At 45.6% G+C, this 22,762-nt stretch overlaps 1 protein-coding gene across 2 annotated transcripts in view; it reads left to right on the forward strand.

Annotated features, from left to right (window-relative positions):
- Pde7b (phosphodiesterase 7B) overlaps window positions 1-22,762 on the forward strand; it is a 309,600-nt gene that overhangs the window by 220,645 nt on the left and 66,193 nt on the right. For both annotated transcript variants that reach the window (XM_051164496.1, XM_051164494.1), the window contains one exon: window positions 9,935-10,018. In XM_051164496.1, the coding sequence (XP_051020453.1) occupies window positions 9,935-10,018 (84 nt within the window). The remainder of the gene's footprint in view (window positions 1-9,934; window positions 10,019-22,762) is intronic.

Raw genomic sequence — 22,762 nt, forward strand, 5'->3', positions numbered from 1 at the left:
CACACACACACACACACACACACACACAATATGCATATATATACACACAGAAATAAAACTTTTTAAGGTAAAAATTCAAAAAAGACACCATGAATTTGAAAGGGAGTGAAGAGGGGTTACACAGAAGGAATGAGAGATGGGCTAGAGAAGAAGGAGATTATGAAATTAAATTTCAATTTTTAAAAATTACAAACACAGCATAACTCCTCTGAGAGGCCTCACCCAGCAGCTGATGGAAACAGATGCAGAGACCCACAGCTAAACACTAGACAGAGCTTGGAGAATCCTATGGAAGGGTTGAGGGAATAATTGAGAGAGCCCGAGGGGTCAAGGACTCCACAAGAAGACCTACAGAGTCAACTAACTGGGCCTATGAAGGCTCACAGAGACTGAACCACCAACCAAAGAACATGCATGGACTGGTCCTAGGTCCCCTGCACATATGTAGCAGATGCTCAGCTTGGTCTTCATGTGGGTCCCCCAACAGCTGGAGCCATGGGTAGGAAAGAGAGGCTCTCTCTGACTCTGAGGCCTGTTTTTTGGATCCTGTTCCCCTAGCTGGGCTGCCTTGTCTGGCCTCAGTGGGGGAGGATGCTCCTAGCCCTGCATCTACTTAATGTGCCAGAATGGTTTGGTACCCATTGGGGAACCTCTCACTTCTCTGAGGACAAGGAGAGGGGAGAGGGTTTTTTTGTGTGTGACTTTCAATTATGTTGTTAACTTCATGGATTTTCCCCAAAATATTTTGCTTTAGATGTTCCATAGCTTTCTTTGGTTTATAACACTATATCTCCATCCGAAACTTTCCCCTGAAGCCACAGCACTGCACACTGTCCTCTGAAGTCTCAGCACTGCACTGGGCGCAACCAGAGTTGAGAGAGTGAACTGCTCTCTCCAGATGAGGCCCCTTTGGAATTGCCGTTTTCTGCGACAGCACAGTTATCCACTGTGCACGCCAGAAACTTAAGAACTATCCGAAGTATTCCCCCTTGATCTTCCACACAGCCTCACCATCACTGAAATCAGCTCAGGCACCATCATTCTCCTCAACTATTGTCTCCCTCACCTGGCCTACTGCAGCGGTCCCCTAGCGAGTCACCTGTCCTCTGGCAAGGTGAAATCCTTATAAATCTCCTAGCATGGTGTTAATTAATGTCTTTGGTCCATCTAGCCAGAGGAGCAGTGCTGTTTATCTGAATAGAACTAACCCATGCCCTCCCCTTGAGGAGGCTAAGCACCACAGGTACCATCAGCATCCCTGGCATTAAATGAGGTTTACAAGACGAAGGGAAAGAACTAACTTCCTTCTGAGAGTCCTCTTTTACTGTGAGGAGCACAACTGTTGAATTATGCAAATGCAGACATATATTAGCATGTATGCAGGCGTTTCCCATGATGCCTGCTATCCTTCATACCCGCCTTCGTTCACTGACTTTCTCAGTATCCCTCTCTTCCTTGGTCTCTTTCTTCTCTCTCTTCCCCTACAGCTTCACTCATAGTGTATTTTTTGTTTTGTTTTGTTTTGTTTCCCAGAATGCTAACATGATCATCGGGTATAAAGGTATCTTCCTAGTGATTTCTGAAAGTAACATTTCTTATTTAAATTGTTTACCTGTAGCCACAGAAATCTTGCTTCCCAAAACCTGGGTTTAAAAAATCATACTTCCAGCCATTGTTCTAACATACAAATCTCTTTTAAATGAAAATTTTCTGTTTAACGTAAATGTTAGCAACACTTAACGTCACATGACTTTTCTCTTGTAATCCAGATAGGAACTGGTAGAGGATTGTTTTAAGCTGGAGTGTTTGTGAAACGTGTTTCTATATTATTTCATAAAGTTTCACGTTGCCTCTGAGAGAGGAGCCTGAGTCCAGGCCTTCTAGACTAACTGTCAGAGACTCTTTCTGATTGGTGCTGTATCTATTCCTCATCCCAATTCTCTTCTGGACTATTAGTCATCTGAGAGCCAAGAAGTCAACTTCTGTACCTCTGTGTCTTCACTTCCTACTTTCCAACATTTGCTTTAATGTTTCATGAAATCATCTGTTGAAACAAACTGGATTAGTCTAGAATCCCCTCCGAGCATTAGAACTGGCTGTCTGAGGCTAAATCCTTAACAGCAGTGCTTAGCTGTAGATTCCAGGGTAATATACCTCACGCTACTTGCAGCTCAGGGCTCCTGGGCCAAGGACTTCCAGGGCTGCTGTGAAAGAGCATCAGGGTCCACACTCTGCTTTCCTCGGTTTTCATACTCACTTCTCTTAACCAGGTATGTCCAGCAGGGAGAAAACAGCTTACAGATCTGGCAGATCGAGCCCAGATTATTACCCTGAACAGCTTCCTGGGTAATCCTCATTGAGAGTGGAGTCACTAAGCTTCCGGGGCTACCTGGTCTAATGTGACTCGGTCACTTACCCGCTCTCAGAAAAGTTATTTTGGGAACCTCAGACATGTAAAGTTACATTGACAGCTATTGATGCTTGAGGAATCCTTCTAAGTCACCTAAGACCTCAGAATATTGGAATAGTGACCCCTACCCCCAAAGCTGGCTTTTTGAGTGCATATTACATGCTAAACACTGGGTTGAGCACTTCATATATAAGATATCTCCACACTTTGGAGAGATTCCGGAAGTGAAGGCATTGCCCTGGAAGAAACACACAGCCTAGAATGCTGCTAGAGAGTTGTCTTACTCAGGGTAGGTAGACCCAGGCGGCTTGGTCCCTGAGACACCACCTCAGACCACGCTCCTCAAGCCTTGTAAGCAGATCTGTTCTGTGTCCTTCTAAGTCCTTCACCAGCTCCTTGGAATCCTCCTGAGGCATTCCTGTTACTTCTTTTTCACACACACACACACACACACACACACACACACACACACACACACACACACACATATATTAGACTCCTGTAGTCTTAGTGATTGGAACTTTTTTTTTTCCTCATATTTTCCTCTGAAATACTATCAAGCTGAAAAATGAGGGCTGCCCCTATTGCTCCTAATCCAGGTGAAAAGCTGCCTTACCTGCTCCGGAAACTAAAGCCCTGGTGTTGACAGGTTTACTTTCATAGTTCTCAAGTCCCAAAAGACACACGTCACCAGGTGTTTAGTAGCCCAAAGCTAAGGCTGCACAGTGTATTGCTGTTTCTTTTCTGCACACAAAGACATTATTTTGCTTCTGTTAAAAACCCAGTTAGCTCCTGGACAACTGTCAGTTTCTCTTTGCTACATAAATGATTTTCAACAAGGCCCCATAAATGCATAGCTACTGAAACAGAGCAACCAACAAACTAGGATCCTTCTACTTAGCCAACCTGATAGGCCATCCTCTGTGGTCAAAGAGAGCCTGCCTCACCCAAGAAGCATGAAGACTGGGCTGAGCGTGATGGTGCCTGTGACCCCAGTAGTTGGAAGGGTGAGGCAGGAACATCTTGAGTCTGAGGCCTTTGTGAACCACAAAGTGAGTTCTAGGCCAACCTGAGGCACATAAAGAGACCCTATTCTGAGGAAGAGTGGAGAACTGAAAAGTCTCTGAGGAAACTTTGGGTCTGGTCAGCCTCGCATAAGACAACACTTTTCAGACAATAATCTCTGCCTGAGGTGAGTACAAGAGGCTGTTTGTGCAATCCCATACGTCTACAGATGACTAAATTGCACAACTGCCCATCCCTTCGTTATGCTAATTAAGTATCCAAGGAGGCTATGTTCTTTTTCTCCTCTAAACAGAATATTTTTTATCAATTATTTGGGAATTTCATACAATGCACTCCTATCACACCCACTTCCCATGCCTCCCTGGCCTCACCAAATACAATTTTAATATAGCAAGTACAATTTGTGTTGCCCATATACTCACTGGAGCATGGTCAAACTCCCAGTGGCCAGCCCCTTAAAGAAAACTGAGGCCTTTAGGAAACATCCCTGCCGTGGAGGCAGTGGAGGTGGTGTGGTGAGAGCTCGTGTCTGAGGCGTGGCGACGTGGTTCTCTCTGTCTCCATTTTACAAGAAACAGCAGCGACATGGCTTGGTAACGGGAACAGAAGGCTCAAGGGAGTGACTTGGTGACAGGAAGAGGAAGCTCAAGGGAATGGCTTTCTACCCGAGCATCACTTTCTCCACTGTGTTTGGGTTGCTTGAGGGTTCCATGTTTTTTGATGCCACACTACCGTCTTCCTCGGATTCATTGTGGCTGCCCCTGGCATGTCATCGCCCCCTGTGCTCTGTGAGACCCATATATAGCAACCTTTATCACCGTCTTCCTTCTCAGATGTAGCAGGAACACAGCAGCTACTGCTCGGTCCCTTTCTTAGGCCCTCTGCTCACCCCAAAAGTGACCTTGGAACCACCCGACCGGGGCAGGAGTCTGGTTCTTGTCGTATGGCCCATGTTTCAGCCACTGTAAGTTGTCATGGCCCTCAGAGTCTCCACCCTCTCTGCCACTTACATAAGAGGCCACATCAACGTCTGCTCCCTAAGCGCAGGCTTTTCTTAAACAGACACCATGAGAGAAGCCAAGTGGGCAAGAGGTCCATCCGGAGTTATGTCCCCTGGCGGGGAGGGAGCGGGTGAGGGGGGGGTCAGGGACTGTCTCTCTCTGGGTCTTGGCTCCCAGAATGACCCTGCTCAGCTCTCTGCCTACGTCTGCAGCCTTCAGGACCAAGGACGACATGTTATGCTTTCTGCTCCCCCAAAGGAGCAAAAGAGCAGCCGTCCTTTCAAAATAAGAACTCCCTTGCTGTTTGCTTCCTTTTGGAACACAGTGAGAACAGACTGAGGACACGACTCTGAGCTGTCAACGCTTCCTCCCAGCTTCCACCGCACCTTTCCTTTGCCAGGAAAAAAAAAGAAAGAAAGAAAGAAAGCCGCTGAAGTTAAACAAGGGCTTAATGAATAGTCAAAATAATTGTTTAGCTTGGATATAAGGCCCTAGGTAAGCAGCCAGTGAGAGCAGCTCTACAAGGACGTCACTTGTTCTGTCCTGAGGGCAGAAGCCCAGAGGCTCCACCTTACTCAGTTGTTTGTCTTCTCACCAGCACATCGTTAGACATCAGAGGGGCTCGCGGAGGCAGGGATAGTGGAAGACAACTTTCCGTATAGATAAGGGCTTATGCTTAAAATGTCCATCGTCCTCTAGCAATAAGAAGCCCCATGATAGGGTATGCCCAGCTTATTTTTATTCAGATTCATGTAAGGAACAGGCTTCCTTTTGCCTTACGAGTGCTTTTAACATGGCTTAATCTTCTCTAAAAACTATCATTTACTACCCCTGAGGGCTATCAAGAGGCTTAAAGGCTTCTCAGACTGTACACACATAAGCCCCAGAGCTGAAGCTGTCCTGCACAGTCATTGTGTGTCAACACTCCAGTTGATGTTTGCTATTCTGTTTATTATGATTATTATCATCATCATCATCATCATCATCACCATCTAATATATTACACCCTGACTACAGTTTCCCCTCCCTCTTCTCCTCCCTTCTCTCCCCACCTCTTCTCTTCTCCTCAGATCTACTTCTTCTCCACTTCCCTTCAGAAAAGAACAGGTTTCCCAGGGTTATCAACCAAGCGTGGCAGAACAAGTTACAGTAAGACTTAGCACATGCCCTCACTTTGAGGCTGGAGGTGACAACCCAGTAGAAGGAAAAGGGTTCCAAAAGCAGGCAAAAGAGTCAGAGGCAGTCCCCACTCACACTGTTAGGAGTCCCACAAGAACACCAAGCTATGCAACCATAACATGTATGCCAAGGACCGGTACAGGCTCCAGGATCGTCCGTTCAGTTTCTGTGATCCTCCGTGAGCCCTGGTTAGTTGATTCTATGGCCTGTGTCCTTCTGATGTCCTTGACACCTCTGGCTCCTACAATCCTTCTTTCCCCTTTTCTGCAGGATTCCCTGCACTCTGCCTGATGTTTGGCTGTGGGTCTCTGCATCTGCTCCTGTCAGGTGCTGGATGAAGTGTCTCTGGTGACAATTATACTAGGCTCCAATTTACGAGTATAGCAGAATTAGGGATCATTTCATTGACTTTTTAATTTCCCAGTCATGTTTGGTTCTATCCTAGGTCTCTGAGCTATCCAGCCTCTAGCTCCTGGCCCTCCAGGCAATCTCAGGCATAGGCTCTTATCATGGCATGGGTCTCAAGATGGACCAGTCACTGGTTGGCCACTCCCACAAGTTCTGTGCCATCTTTACCCCAGCAATCTTACAGGCAGGACAAATTGTAGGTAGATGGTTTTGTGGCTGGGTTGGTGTCCCAGTCCCTCCACTGGAAGCCTTGCCTGGTCACAGAAGATGGCCAGTTCAGGCTCCTTGTCCCCCATTACTAGGAGTCTATTGCATTTTGTTCTGTTTTTTTTTTTGTTTTTTGTTTTTTTTTTTAGGTGTCTTCACTAGTAACTTGTTTGCTGTTGTGTCTTTTCCACAAAGATGGGAGGGGCGTTCATAAAAATAAGTTAATTACAAACCTCAAAAATTCTGCTGAATAACATTTCTAGTAATAGTTTTCGATTCCGAACTTGAAGGGAACAGATAGCCTGACGCTCCAGCACAGGAGTTGGGTTTTTGTTTTGTTTTGTTTTGACACAGGGTTTCTCTATAGAGCTCTGGCTGTCCTGGACTCACTTTTTGGACCAACCTGGGCTCAAACTCACAGCAATCTGCCTGCCTCTGCCTCCCGAGTACTGGGATTAAAGGCATGCGACACCACACCCGGCCCTGGAGTCAGTTTCTTATTCCTTATTCCGACAGTCATTCTCGCTGAACTGATCTTTGAATTAACATCGATTTGGCTGACTCCTGGGTTAGTCGAGGTGACGGATTCCCCGCGATGCAGTCTGCAGGAGTTTCGTGGTCACTAGCTTATCACCATATAGGAGTCTGACCATACGTCAGGCAAGAAGAAGCCAGCCTTTAACAGTCTATTCAGTTTTCAATGCAGCTAACACAGAAAATATCAAGAACGAGGACTCAGAGTCGGTTCTGAGTTCAAGGACAGATTCTTACTGACCTGTGGACACATCGAACTCCCACTGGCTTTCATTTCCTCAGCCACAAAATGGCTAGTGACAACAATAATAAATAATAACACCTACCTCAAGTTGTTGAACTGATAATAACTGATAATGCATATAAATTTCTCAACACAGTCTAAGCAGCCAATAAATGTTGGTCATATTATTTTCACATAGCGTTAATGTCTTCACAGTAAGTCTTGTAAAAGGGGGCAAAGTTGCCAAAATTATGTAATTTAAATGTTATAAAACTGAACTTCAAAGCCATTATAGACTTATCTAACGTTTTTCAATGTGACAAAATACCAGTCCTGTCGGTACAGGACTCCCCTCACTCCTAGTGTGCTGTCTCCCTCTACCCACCCTGCTGTGTCACGCTCTCTCCAGTTTCCTCAGACCTAAAGTCCTCCATGGCAAGGTTGCACTGTGCCTCTCGTTCTTAGATCAGCAACAGAAATGAAGCCTGTGCAAGGTTTTAAAACCAACGTCAAATATCGCAAAGACATTTTCTGAGAAAACGGTAGGTGCCCTCATAACTACAAATTCAAAAGCAGTGCTTTGAGTACTGAAAGAAAATAGTAAGAGACAAGTCAATTCAAACAGCAAGCCTTAAAACCCCTGAGAAAAGCCCAAGGCATGACAGCAACAGTTCAACAGAGCCACAAACTCAGGCAGCTTCAGAGAAAGGCCTACAGCCTCGCCTACAGTCTCAGTCGGGGTTACTATTGCTGTAATGAAAACACCATGACCAAAAAACAAGTTAGGGAAGAAAGGGCTTATTTGACTGACACATCCACATTGCTGTTCATCATCAAAGGGAATAAAGACAGGAACCGAAACAGAGCAGGATCCTGGAGGCAGGAGCTGATGAGGAGGCCATGGAGGAGTGCTGCTTACCAACTTGCTCCCCATGGCTTGCTCAGCCTGCTTTCTTATAGAACCCAGGACCACCAGCCCAGAGACGGCCCCACCTACCATGGGCTGAGCCCTCCCCCAAGCAATTACCGATTAAGAAAATGTCTTACAGCATTATGGAAGCATTTCTCTTATGGATCTCGTGGAAGCCTTTTCTCAACTGAGGCTCTCTCCTTTCAGATAACTAGTTTGTGTTTCAATTTGACATAAGACTAGGCAGAATGCCTATGCGTAGATATTTCTAAAATATTTTTGAAATCAAAATATAATTATGTCATTTATTTTCCCCTTTCATTTCCTCTTTCCAAATTTTCTCATGTACTTTGCCTGCTTTGTCTCAAATTCATGGCCTGTTTCCTTAACTATTTCCCTTCTCTCTCTCTCTCTCTCTCTCTCTCTCTCTCTCTCTCTCTGTGTGTGTGTGTGTGTGTGTGTGTGTGTGTGTGTGTGTGTTATGTGTGTGTGTACATGTGCACAGGCATGTGCATATACTTATGTGTTTTGCCACAGGGGTACTGCTACGTAGCTCAGGCCAGCTTGTAAGTTATCATCCTCCACGCTTCAGCCTCCTGACTCCTGACTATTGGGATGACACAGCACGCACCACCAAGCGCAGCAGATAACAATCATAATTTTTTAAGTTAACTTTTCATCTTCTCCTTCATGCTTTGACTTCACTTTTTCTGCTTTAAAAACCAACTTATCTCTTTTCAGGCTTTAGTCCCTAAGCTGTAAAACTCTCCAACATCAGAAACACAATGAAATGTCAGATTACACAATACAGGACGCGTACGTCTCTAACGCAAATCACAAAGCAGAGACTGTTCCACACGCTTTTGCTTACACCTCACAAGCCCTGGTCCAGCCTGGCAGAGGTGACAGTGGGTGGAGCTCTCACTCAGGTCTGTCTAACCCCAAAGATTATTGAACAGAGGGCAGTCACTCTCTCTGCTTCGAGGCTGAGGCCTCTTACTAGTAGGTCTGGGGGAAAATGGCTTATAGGAGATGTCCTGTTGTTCCTGGAATGGATGCTTCCAGACCCTTCCCTGGCTCAGCTCTTCCTAAGTACATTCCAGTCATGGATTTCTGCATCTCCTTGGAGTCCGCGTGACATGTAATAATTGGTGGAGCAACTGCTTAGCTTCTACCAAGTACCAGACAATACACAAAGCACAACGGAGAAATGCAGATCACATAGTGTGCATGGCCCCTGCCTCGCAGGTGTCTGGAACAAGGCAGGCCCACGGCCACTGCCGAGTAGCCAGTGTTATTTTAGACCCAGGCACTTTAAGGCAAGTCCTTTTCACTTGATGAGACACCTAAAGTACCGAGAAATATGCTTCCCAAGATAACAGAGGTAGCAAGCATCCAAACTAGATCTCGCCAAGGTCTGCTTCATCCTCAAGTCCACTGCATCCTGTCCACTTGCTGTGCAGCCTGGGCTGGGAAGGCAGGACATACACACCAAAAAGAGAAATGAAGGCAGCTAACTAGAAGAAGCTGCAAAGCACTGAGTCCTGGACACGCTACAGACTCTCACAAGAACGAGAGCAGCTAGGCATCTGGAATACCTGGGGCTTAGCTGACAGGTTTTAGTGTTCATCAATAACACAACCTAGGGGCAAAGATAGTGGGCGCCATCAGTAAACAACACTCTGAGCCGTTATGTCTGCTAAGGGGGATTAGAAGCTACAATCCCTGAGCGCCGTTTATCCTCCTCCCAGGGTCGGTTACTCCATCTCTACAGCACCAGGAAGAGCAAAATGGTGATGGAAACATTTGTAGTCTGTTGCAATGTTCAGACCAGGTAACTATAAGAGAGTGGTGGTGGATTCGGTATGGTCTTGGCAGATTTGTTACATCCCTTGCTGCCCGCACACTATCCTCAGTTTTTCTCCTAGCAGCCTGTGTTGTTTCCACTGACATAACTGGTTAAAAGGATTTGCTGTGGAAAACTGAGTATACTTGGCAATGTCTTCAAACATTTGTTTGGCTTTTCTGTTTTCTAGGAGATGTACGACTAAGGGGTCAGACGGGGGTTCCTGCCGAACGCCGCGGCTCCTACCCATTCATTGACTTCCGTCTACTTAACAGTGAGTAACACAAATGTGCCTGGAAAGGAACAAATGTTTTCTTTGGGAAAAAAAAAAAAAAAAAGAGATTCATTTCCCTAGGAACTTCAAAACCTTGTGAGGTCGGCCTTCCTTCCTTTCCCTCTGTCCCCTCGACTGGAGCGTAAGACTTTGTCTCTCAGGTTCCTCACATTTGGGAAGAAACTGAGCACCTCCCTGGCCTCTGAAAACAAGTCCTAAACCAGGTGGACGTGGTGAGGCACGCCTTTAGCTCAGCACTAGGTAGACTGAGTCCAGAGGATCTCTGTTCGTTCGAGGCCAACCTGGCTTATATAGTGAATTATAGAGCGACTCTGGGTGGGGGAGGGGGAGACAGAGAGAGAAAGAGCTCACAGCCGTGACCTTTAAACAAGGTTTTTTGTTTGTTTGGTTTTGGTTTTGGTTTGTGTGTGTGTGTGTGTGTGTGTGTCTCCTAGCACACTGTCTCTACCTGCAGCCAGGGCTAGTCTAGAGGATGTGCTAGTTTTTAAAACGTCACAGGTAAATGCACTGACAGCGGCCCTCAGACAACCCTGTTATGCATTCTCTCTTCTTGGTCCCCTGTAAACCCCGAGGTCTACTTTCACATTCTTGGTGACCCTTCATGAAAGGGGAACCCTTCCCACTACACTGCTGCCTGCTCCTCCATGGTGAACCTGGTAGCGCACACCGTTTCTCCTTCCATTGCTATTTAACCTTACCATCCTTAGGGAATCCAAGCCAGCGACCAGTCGTTTCTCCAGATTTCATATCTTCTGTCCTGGTGACCCTTCACCTCGGACTTGTGGTGGATGGGAAGAGGCGCCAATAAAACATTTCACAATTTGTCCCAAGGTTTTTGCCATTTGTTTCTCGTGTCACTCCCCGTCTGATAAATTTCAAAGTGTTGGATGGTATCCACAGGCTATTACTTTCCTTTGACATAAGCAAGCGCCACACGGGAGGTAATTTGATTCACCTCAACCCCTGGAAATGACTAGGAAAATTTAGACTTTGCTATTCTGATCTTTGGATCCTTAAAAGGCCAGTAGAAAACGAACATGTTTGTGTTTCTCCTACCATCGTGCTGTGTCTTTTTTTCAGCTTTTCCAAGGATCTAGAGATAGATTAACTTTTTAAATACTTTTAAATAGAAGCAAACACCCACTAAAAACCACTTTTTAAAACTCAGCACTGTGGCACCGCTAGACTAGTGCAGCCTGTGGGAGCTGGACCAGTGCAGCATGGGATGCAGCCTGTGGGAGCTGGACCAGTGCGGCATCAGGTGCAGCCCATGGGAGCCCCAGGGATACATCTGGCCTCTCCTATGACCCCATATAGGCTGTTCTAACTTCCTCATGGTAGTTATACCACTGACATCTCCTGACTAAAATGTCTGGGTCACCGGGCACAAGGTTCCACAAAGTAGGACATTATTCATCTACACTAGAGCTCTCTCACAGAGTCACAGAGAGAAAATGACCAAAAAGCCTCTTTTCAGTGATAGACAAGATGTTATTTCATGGGTTCTAATATAATCCATGAACAAATGAGGAACTAGGAGGTGGGTGTTTATAAGGCCAAGGTTCTAAATGATTCTTAATTCAACCCCAATGCTCATAAGCATCACTGCTAATTGTGATGGTCTTTGTAGTGGAATATGGAATGGTTAATTGTCTATAACATAGGCATCTGGACATGAAAAACAGCTGGTCTTTAAAAAATCATTAGCTTTTCTTTTTAATCTGAAAATTCTACATATAGATGCTTATAGGTTGCATGTAGCCAGTGTTTACATACACTGGTCATATTTGAAAGACCATCTGCAAGTGGCTGCCACCCTCCCACCAACAGCAGGAGGACTTCAAGGAGCCTCCTCGTACCTCCACTTGCCTGTACCGCATAGTCAGGACTACCCAGTAAAAGTGTGGCCACCCAACCTGAGATGCCCTTTCCATTCTCCTCAGGGCTCCATTCTGCATACTTCTTTCCCCCTTTTCTCTTTTTATGTAACATACTCAGACCGTCCTAACTTCCCTTCAGTTTCCTAGATGTATGACATATGTCCCTAAGTAAACTGCAAAGGCCCTAAACTCAACAACTCTTCATAGTTACTGGCTACTCAGTAACTACACAGTTGACTTACCAATTACATTAAGCAGCTCTCCGAAACAGATTGTATCAAATACTACACTGTATCATATATTACAGTGTATTTACATTTACCATGTAGATGTAAGCCTACTACTGCCTTTAACTGAGCAGCAGGGATGGGCCTGACCATACAATTCCACTCCCCGCCCCTGCCATAATGCTGGAGTTCCCATTGCTATGATCAGTTTGCTGCTTCCTAAATTGGCAATTACTGCAGCTTGTCACCAGGTAGCAATAGGTTTGTGGACATTTCGGTAAAGTTCAGTCACATAAAGTATATTATATGTATCACGTGCCACACACCCCCATCCCCCACGCTTTATAAAGCCTGCTATCTATTTAACTCTTTCATCTCTTCATGCCCTCATTGAGGCTTGCTTGAGTAGTTAAAGATGCCCCTCCCCCTTTTTTCTTTTTTTTTTTTTTGCCTAAAGAGAAGCATTTTAGAACATTTCGAAGTTTCTCCTAAAACTTTGGTTGTACCCACCAGTTGCAATTCTACATAAGAACTGCTAGCTAGCTTAACAGACTCCCCTTCCCCCTCCTCCATTTATTTTCTCTTATATTTCACATCCTGACTGTAGTTTTCCCTCCCTCCTCTCCTCCCAGTCCCTCCCCGCCCCACCTCTCCTCTCCCCCAGATCCACCCCTCCTTCCTTTCCCTTCAGACAAGAGCAGGCCTCCCTAGATTATCAACCAAACATGACATAACAAGTTACGGTAAGACTAGGTACAAACCATCATATCAGGGCTGGACAGGGCAACCCAGTAGGAGGAAAAGCGTCCCTAAAGCAGGCAAAAGAGTCAGAGGCAGTCCCCACTCCCACTGTTAGGAGTTCCACAAGAACACCAAGCTACACAACCGCAGCATGTTTGCAGAGGACTAGATCAGACCCATGCAGGCTCCCTGATTGTTGGTGAGCCCTGATTAGTTGATTCTCAGAGCTATGTTCTTGTGGTGTCCTCAACTGCTCTGGCTCCTACCATCTTTTCTCCTCTTCTTCCGCAGGATTCCCTGAGCTCTGCCTAGTGTTAGCTGTGGGTCTCTGCATAGACTCTGCAAGTATCATAGAATAGCATTAGGAATAATTTCTTTTTCTTCCCCCCCCCCCCCCCCCGTCGTGTTTGGTTCTGTCCTAGGTCTCTGAGCTATCCAGCCTCTGGTCCCTGGCCCTCAGGCAGGGTTAGGCATGACACCTTCATAGGCTCCCTTTTGTGGCATGATTCTCCAGCTGGACCAGTCATTGTTGACCACTCCCACAGGTTCTGTGCCATGACTACCCCAGCACATCTTACAGTCAGGAAAAATTGTAGGTGGAAGGTTTTGTGTCCCAGGCCCTCCACTGGAAGCCTTGACTTGTTATAGAAGATGGCTGGTTCGGGCTGCACATCCCTTATTACTAGCAGTCTTCACTAGGGTCATGCCTGCGAATTCCAGGATGTTTTCATCACACTAGGTTTCTACCTCACTCCCAAAATGCCAACCAATTCCAGTTGTCCTTCCAGAACTCTCTCCCTCCATTCCCCATGACCCGATCCCTCCTATTCCCATCCCTACCTGCTCCCCCCAGTTCACCCACAAAAATCTATTCTATGTCCCCTTCCCAGGAAGATCCATGTGTCCCCACCTTGAGCCTCCTTGTTCCTTAGCTTCTCTGGGTTTATGGACTACAGCTTGACTGTCCTTTACTGTGCAGTTAATAGCCACTTAAAAGTGAGTACATACCATGTTTGTCTTTCTGGGTTACCTCCCTCCTGATGCCTCAAGACCCCAGACATATCACTCCTGGGGATATAACCAAAGGATGCCTCACTATTCCACACGGACACTTGCTCAACTATGTCTGTAGCAGCCTTACTTATAATAGCCAGAAACTAGCAACAACCTAGATGTCCCTCAACTGAAGGATGGATAAAGAAACTGTGGTTCATTTATTTACAGCATGGGATACTATTCAGCTGCTTAAAAAGAATGATATCGTGAAATCGGCAGGCAAACTGATGGAACTGGAAAACATTCTTTTTTTAATATATCCTTGATATGCATATGTGAGTACGTGTGTGTGTGTGTGTGTGTGTGTGTGTGTGTGTGTGTGTATCTCAATTGCTCCCTTCTTTTTTTAGATACTCTCTCTCTCTCTCTCTCTCTCTCTCTCTCTCTCTCTCTCTCTCATGCATAGTTCCCTGTAATCTTCTTGTCTCTGCCTCCTCAGTGTTACCATTACAGGCAGGTTCTACTACCCCTGGATTTTTTTAGGGGTGGGGGAGGCAGTTGCTGGGGAATCATACTGAGGTCCTAGCACTTGAGAGGAGAAGACAGACAGATCTCTGTGAATTCAATGCCAGCCTTGTCTACATAGGTTTGTAAGGACTACACAGTAGAACATGTTCCAAAAAAAAAAAATACCAAACGAAGTCAGGATCGCATGCTCTCGTGGCAAACACTTTTCCTACTGAGCCTTCACCCTCAGTCCCTTGCATTACTTACTTTGTGTCAATTTCTCTAAAGGACAAACACAGACCCACGACCATTTCAATCAAATGATTGCAGTTTTGCTTTCTCTCCCAAAGAAGAATCTGATATAAGCCTTAGAAAGTAAATCATTTATAAATTTAAACTTAAAAATAAATTCAACGTAGAAAAAAATCATTTTTTAAAAATCCCTATTTCTTCTGCATTTCTGCAGCCTTCCTACTAAAACCCTTAATGGATCGCACACAACTGCTCTTCCCTACCCACAATGCTCCTGACTATTTCTCTCTTTCCTATGTACTTAAACCTCTGGCTTATGCATAAGCCATTTTTTTAAAAACTAGTGTATTAAATAAGAAGGGCCCATGCCACATTGTGCCTTAGTCACAGCTCCAACCTGCCATAGCAGACAGGGGACATCAGAAGTGACACCTACAATAAGCTGTCTTCTCTCAAAATGGTATTTGTGGATATTACAACAGATCAATAGGACGCAGATGGCAAATAACAGCCCATGCACCAATCTGCCCTCCTGCCTGTTTTGGTAAATACAGTCACAACCGTTTTCTGACAGGCTGTCACAGGTAATCAGCTACACCAAGCCCACATGATCCACAGAGCCACGCTGACCTGCTGCTGGTCCCTCCATAGGGAGCTGTTTCCAACCCTACTCTATCTGCAGACACTCTTAAGCAGACTTAAAAGGGTTTTATGGCATCTCGACAGACACATTCAGTCCGATCTATTTTTCTTTGCTGTTGGCAGTTTCTTTCCACTTTCTAGAATAATCTTTTACTTTCAAGAATAGACTTAATGTTGACTAAATTTGCACACAAAGAAACAAATAGAAACCAGCCCTCCCTTGTTGATCTTATGTACATATTCTTCTGAAGAAAAAAAATCTCTTTCCAGGTACAAGGGAGGAAGGCCCAGCCTCCCCTAACCCACAGCCCTGTTGCCTACATAATGAGGTGGTTAAACACGTGAGCTGTGTTTCATGCACTAACTTGCAGTTTTTGTATCTGGACGTCCTTAGTTGTTACAGTATCTTCCCTTCCAGTTTGTTCTGGTCTGAAGAATAAATTCCAGACCAGTCAATTGTAAATGTCTGCCCACAAAAGAGCACTCAATACAATGCCACTCACACATAGCATGTAATGGTAAGTTCAAGGACTGAAGAGATGGATCCGTGGTCAACAGCACATGCTGTTCTTGCAGAGGACCCAGCACCCATGTCAGGCACCTCACAGCCACTTCTGAGTCCAACTTCAGGGATCTAACACCATCCTCTGGATTCCACAGGCACCCACGTACCCTTACACACATGCATGCACACACATACGTGTGCACATATACACACCATTAAAAATAAAATAAACCTTTCAATAACAAATGTATTATGTTCTTGAAAATCACTGAAAATAAATTTAAAGTTTCTTTTCTGTTTGTTTTTTTGTTTTGTTTTGTTTGTTTGTTTGTTTGTTTTTCAAGACAGGGTCTCTCTGTGTTAGCCTTGTTTATCCTGAATTCCCTTTGTAGACCAGGCTGGCCTCCGAACTCACAGCGATTCACCTGCCTCTGCCTCCCGAGTGCTGGGACTAGGCGTTCACAACACATACAAGTCAGTATGCAATGAGGGTTTGAATTAACCTCATTTAACCATTCTACAACCCATATTTAGTATCCCATAAACATACATTTTGCCAACCATCATCAACATTGTGATAATAATAATAACAGCCACAATGGAGTATAGTATCCCTGGGACAAAGAGCTCAAATTCTTCCTCATAAGAGATCACCCAAATCAGTAGAATTATTTGTAACAAAAGTATCTGTTAGAAGCCAGTTTTGTTTTTTGTTTCCATGTCCACAGGTAGAAGAGAAACATCTGTGTGAGTTTCTAGAAGTTTCTCTTGGAAAGTAGCAGGCAATGACGTCTCTAGCACCGTTGTGTGGGACCAGGGAGGCACTGGGTCTTTAAAAGAGAGTTATCTTTACACCTCAGCACGACTGGAGAACAGAGAGGAGAGGGAGGTGATTATTTTTATGCCTGGGGAAAAGCTAAAACAGCAGAATTGTAGGAGGGAAGAACGGAGGAAATGTAACAGCTCTATTATCCAAAGCCGACTGACTTCCTGTGGATGGATTTCATTTACTAGCTCTGCTGAAGGGAAAACAGGAGGGACAGTGTTGAGAAAAAAAAAAAAAAAAAAACCTATGTTGAAAGACACCAACAGAGAGGGGACAGTGGCCAGGGAATCACAATCTTCTGAGAGGAGGCAGCTCCTGGCACCAGCAGCAGCCCTTCCATCTGATTTAATATAATCAGCACCCTGAGTAGATAATGACTGGCTTGAGCTGTTCCCGTGGCAACCCTCTCAGAACAACACAATGTGATTTCCACGCTCTCTCAGCAGAGGAGGCAGCATGCAAAGGAAGCATTCCCGGGGAAATGGTGGAGAACCCAGTGCTTCTGCTTCTGCCGAGCTTTCAGGGCACACATTTCAGCCACCAGACAGTCTGGTGCTCCCACCCACCCGCCCGGGCTCAGGCGGCAGTGGGTTAATTAGTTGTTTGGCTTTTCCCTCCTGTTAGGTTGCTAATCTTGATCTTAAATTCTCTTCCTCTGTATTTGCTTCTCCAGGCTGAGCTATTTCAGCTGCACAGTCATGAGGTCACTTTAGCAGTTACAAAAGTAGATGCTTCTTATTTCCAAAATAGAGCCAAAATATACCTATACATATGTATATGTTAAACATTTCATTTTTTAAAAAAATTATCCAGATACTCAAATGCTTACAAAGCAAAACAGAACATCCTGTAGCCATTCTTTTATTGGCCTATAGATTAGTTCATTGAATGAACTATGTTAGAAACCATTTGGTATTAAGTGCTGTCCCACCACCACACCCCTTGTAAAGACAGACAGGCAGTTTGCCTGCTAAGTCCTCTGTCTAAGAGAGAGTTCTCAGCGGGTGTTGACAGCCTCGCAGTAACCTTGTCAAAGATAGCCTTTAGAGTCGCCCACATGAGAGAGCCACAGACATGTGAAGTCCCTGGACTAAAATGTCACACTAGGAGCAGTCTTGCTGAGAGAAGGCCCTTCAATCCCCACCCCAGCTCCCTGATCCCCCAGCAGAGAAGGGAGGCCTGAGCTGAGACTCCTCAAAGCTTCGCACACTTGGGAGTGCCAAGTTAACACCCCACAACTTCTAAGTTCAATATTGACCTTCCTCCAGAAGAAAGGCAGGGCTCTGGCTGTGGTTGTGGCACTTCCTAGCTCAGCTGGCTGGTGCTCACTCGGTGATGGGCACTCAGGGCTTCTGGCCACACACTCCCCACAGCTCTTCAGCTGCGGAAGTGCCAGACCAAGAGGATGGTTAGCCACCAAAGTGTCACTTCATGGTGGAAGACAGAGCTGACAGAGCCCTGAGTGTCTCTTTCCTTCTCCATCACTGTTCCACCCGTGGACATGAATGGGACACCTCCTGTGGTAGGCAGCATGCCAGGGTGCAAAGACAAATGAGACATAGGCCCTACCCTTGAGCAATTTGCAGAGACATGTGCAAATAAGTGTTGACATTTATGATACTCATTTCATATATGTGCATGTAATAATAAACATATATATTATAAGGCACATATGTATTGTATGTGATTCAAAAGCATTACAGACTAAAGTGAAGAAATCTGTCTTGGGACATCAAGAAGAGCTGAGGACTTAAACGGTGAGCAGGGACCGAGGGACAGAGAAGCAAAGAGGGGCTGCATGCTGGGGCAACCTCTTGTTGCCATTATAAAATATGCTTTAGGACATAAAACCAGGAAAGAGTTGCCACAGCTGAACTCGACTGAGTGAAAGTGTTATTAAAGTCAAATTATTCAAGAGCAGAACAGAGAAGTCAGGGGGGAAATCATTCCAGACACCTAGCTGTGCCAGAAAAACCATCTTCAAAACCAAACGGTTTTCACCTTCTTACCCAAGGGTTGCTAGTATCACTGCTTTTTGTTAGCCCGGCTGACATCACTAAAGGTTCACTTCGTTATCTGAGTGAAAGAAAATAGAAAATTGGATCTGGGAGCCCTATATTTCATCACAGTTATCATTCATCCACTCGAGACACAAAGCGCCCACTCTAAGCTTTGTGTCTGAGAACGATGAGGTCATGGCGGGCTGGGCCACAGCAACAACCGTAGAACTGAGATAACTTTTAAATGATAGGTGGCTTGTCTGAGGCAGCAAAGATTGAGTGGTGTAAACAACAACAAAAAAATATATCTGTATAATTCTTCTCTGACTGACAACAGACAGTATCTCTGTCTGGAGAAGAACCTGAGCCATTCCTTTTCTGCTCAAAGAGCTGACCATCTCATTACTAGGGCATGGAGACGTGACACCAGTGGCCGTGCAGATAAATAGGCAACCTAATAACCTTATTCTAAAATAACTGACATAAAAACAACATGTCCCAAGAAAGAGAGGGAAACAATGTGGACTTAAGCTGAACCCTGAACTTGGAGCTGAGTAGTAACTGGTTAAGAAATGACCATAAGCCGGGTGCAGGGGCGCACACCTGTAACCCAGACCTTAGGAAGGCAGAGGCAGGCAGATCTCTATGAGTTCGAAGCCAGCCTGATCTACAAAGTGAGTTTGGGACAGTCAAAGATAAACAGAAAAACCCTGTCTCAAGAAAGTGAGAGAGAAAGAGGGAGGGGGGAGGGAGGGACAGATGGAAAGATGGAGGGAGGGAGGAAAGAAGGAAAGAAAGAAAGAGAGAGGAGAGAGAGAGAGGCTAAAATTGAGCAAAGAAATCACGTTAACTAGAGGGAATGTGAACGCCTTGGACATCAGGACAAGGGGTTTGAACTCGATTCATTAAGCAAAGATGGTCACTAGAGAACGTCAAGAAAAATGTTGAGCATGATCGCAACCGAGTCTCTGAAAATAATTGCCATCCGTACGTAGGAGAAATGATGAGCGAAGAGACGGTGTGTGGAAGCAAAAACACAACCTGAGAGTAGTGAACGGTGGGGGGAGGGGGCAATGGGGGGATGGACTGGCCATCTTGAAGTTCTAGAGATAAGACCATAGGTTAAAAAAAAAAAAAAAAAAAAACCACTGGGGGAGGGGTGGTGAGCTCAGCCAGACCCAGCTGAGCTTGACAGAAAGTGAAATGGATATCTGAAAACATGTTGGAAAAAAGGACCACAGTGCAGATGAGAAGCCTCTTTAAGAACTTCCCCTGGGGGCTAGCGAGGTGGCTAGGTCGGTGTTAACACTTGTTCTATAAGCAAGGGGTTCTGCGTTTGAATGCCCTGTGCCCACATAAAAACCTAGGCATGGCTGTGTGCTCTGACACTGGGGACCAGGGGAGGGGGCTGTTGGTGACTCCTGGAAGCTTAGCCTAACAGCAGCAGGCTTCCAATTTGCTGAGAGACCCTGCCCCGAGGCAACGAGGCCAAGAGTGATAAAAGACACTCAGAGTCATTCTCCAGTCTCATAGGGGGCACACATCTACATACTTGTGAGCATACACCACACACACACACACACACACAGAATCTCTGCCACTTGGACATCTCAGTCACGCATGAGCCTTCACCCAGCAGCAGTACCTATAACACATTCAGGGACTAGTTGGTTCATTAGCAACTATAAGTCATGATTTAGGAACGCACTATAGAACCATTGATTAGTACCCACAAAGTGAGTTCACCAGCAATCAGCTGTGCCCAGACAGATGCTATCCAGACGCTCCCATCCAGACAGACTTCACCCTCCACTCACATGATGCCAAAATGGCTGCCTTACACTGCACCTGCCCCTTACCTGCTCGTAGCACAGTGAGATGCAATTCTCACTGTAACACATCTTGATAAAACCTAGCCCCACTTGGGGTATTTCTGGCACACGCACTCTTTGGATTTCTGGAAGCAGTGGTATGTATATAAAGGGAGGAGGAGTAAAGTCGGTTTATTTTGACTGACGTCACCTTATGAGTTATTGGGCCACAATGGCTTATCTGCTCAATGAAATTAAGTTCACCCTCCTACCCACAGTGAGCAGAGCTTATCTCTTGTGATTTCATGAGTAAACAAAACAGAAGATTATTTCCTCTTGTTGCTTCCCCACTCTTCAAGTTTTGGAAGATCCAAGAGACATACTGCATGGGTGGGTTTGCCTAGTCCCCTCACAGGGATACCTTCCTTCCAAGCGGTTCCCCAGTTTCTGCAATTGGAACTTTCAAAACCAGTTAAAAGGAGTTTTTGTTTGTTTGTTTAATGCATGTGGTTCTTATCCTCCTATATACATGGAAATGAACCGCATCCTTTTTTAAGCGGGAGTTTTGTGTTGCCAAACTAAGATGCCGGGGCTAGCATAATCAACAAGATCTTGTTTTCATCCTAACAGGCAAACCCCAAATTGCCTTGGGGCTCCAGGGTGGTTTGTTACTTATAAGTAACCTTGGGAGGGATCATGGCAACTATGAAGCCAAGTCCCAGAGGAAGGGCAGCCTCTGCCGCTGCACCTAACAACTGCTACCATAGCAGCTTAAGGCGACCAGGGCTTAGTGTCTGTCACAGGTGGCCGGATTCTTGACAGGTAGGCCAGGAACTCTGGGTAGTAGGTGCCTGGAATGCTTGCAAACATAGCAACCGTGAGCACTAGAAAGCAGAAAACCCTTTACAACCCAACTGCACCGTTCTGCCCGAAGCTCTGTGTCTCTGCCCCTCTCCCTGCACGCACCACAGAGGAAGCTCAGAGAGACCAACCACAATCGCTGGCATCAGACCTGCCTTTAAATCTTCTTTTGTGAGCCTTGGAAAAGATGCCCAGACTACCTAATGTGACCGCATGTGCAGAAGGAGACTACAGCACCACACTTACTGTCCCAAACAAAGACACACCCGAGGTAAATGTTCCGGGCAGTTTGTCTTGCTTCTAGCAAATCCACATAAATGCAGCTGAACTCTGAGTATCTGCAGAGTCAGTCTTTCTCCGGCCACTTCTCCCAGGAAGCATCTGTTTCCCCCTAGGAGTCCTGGCCCTGGCGTCATGAGCTTGAAGAAGCCTACCTACCTCAGTCCTCCTCGGAAGGGCCCAGCTGGTCATTCTCTCAGTGCTCACACTTGTCTCTAAGAAGAAACTGTCACACTGACTATAAACTCCTAGAACCCGAATGGCAGACAGAGCCCAGCGTATTTTGTCCTAAGGCAACCCCAGCCTGGCTCTGGGCGTTTCACTAGTTTTGGGGAACTGCTGATGTGCCTCAGTCAATAGCGCACACTTGATACATCCATAAAGATGATGGGTGTTTTGAGGAGACTGGCTCATTTAGCCCTCACAAAATCCCTATGACATAATCCCTGCCGTTTAACATGAAGAAACTAAGACCCCCCACAGAGAACTAGAAATTCACTCGTGTTCTCCATCTGGAATGTCAGAATTCAGGCCCATAAGACAGAGCTCTAGGATATGAGCTCTTAGCCAGTTTGGAAGATGTCTTAGGGTTTTTAATTGCTGTGAAAAGACACCATGACCGCGGCAACTCTTAGAAAGGAAAACATACAGCTCGGAGTCATGGCAGGAAGCCTGGTGGCGTGCAGGCCAGACATGGTGCTAAAGGAGCAGAAAGTTCTATCTGGATCCACAGGCAGCGGGAAAAGGCTGTGAGCCACTAGGCCTGGTTTGAGCTTCTGAGACCTCAAAGCCCACCGCCAGTGACACACTTCCTCCAACAAAGCCACGCCTACAGCAGCAAGGCCACACTCCCGAATAGTGCCACTCCCTGTGGGCCTATGCGGTAATTTTCATTCAAACCACCACAGAATATACATTTATTTACTGACTCTAATGCTCAGAGATGATGTGTATGTAGAAGCTATTTCTCTCACATGGCATCTACACAGTAATTACTTTATAACACATTTAGTTTGTTTCATTTTGGGCATTAAACTACTTCAGTACCTCTGAACCAAAGCTGCTATAGCACAATGTAAAATCACATAATTAAACATTGAAAGTATTTTAGTTTGTAGCATTTTCATTGTGTTTCTCGGTATTCTGCTGCTCTGACAGGACGAGCCGCCTGACGAACTGCTCATCCCATCTCCTGA

Source organism: Acomys russatus, chromosome 21 (genome assembly GCF_903995435.1).
Source record: "Acomys russatus chromosome 21, mAcoRus1.1, whole genome shotgun sequence".
NCBI lineage: Eukaryota > Metazoa > Chordata > Mammalia > Rodentia > Muridae > Acomys > Acomys russatus.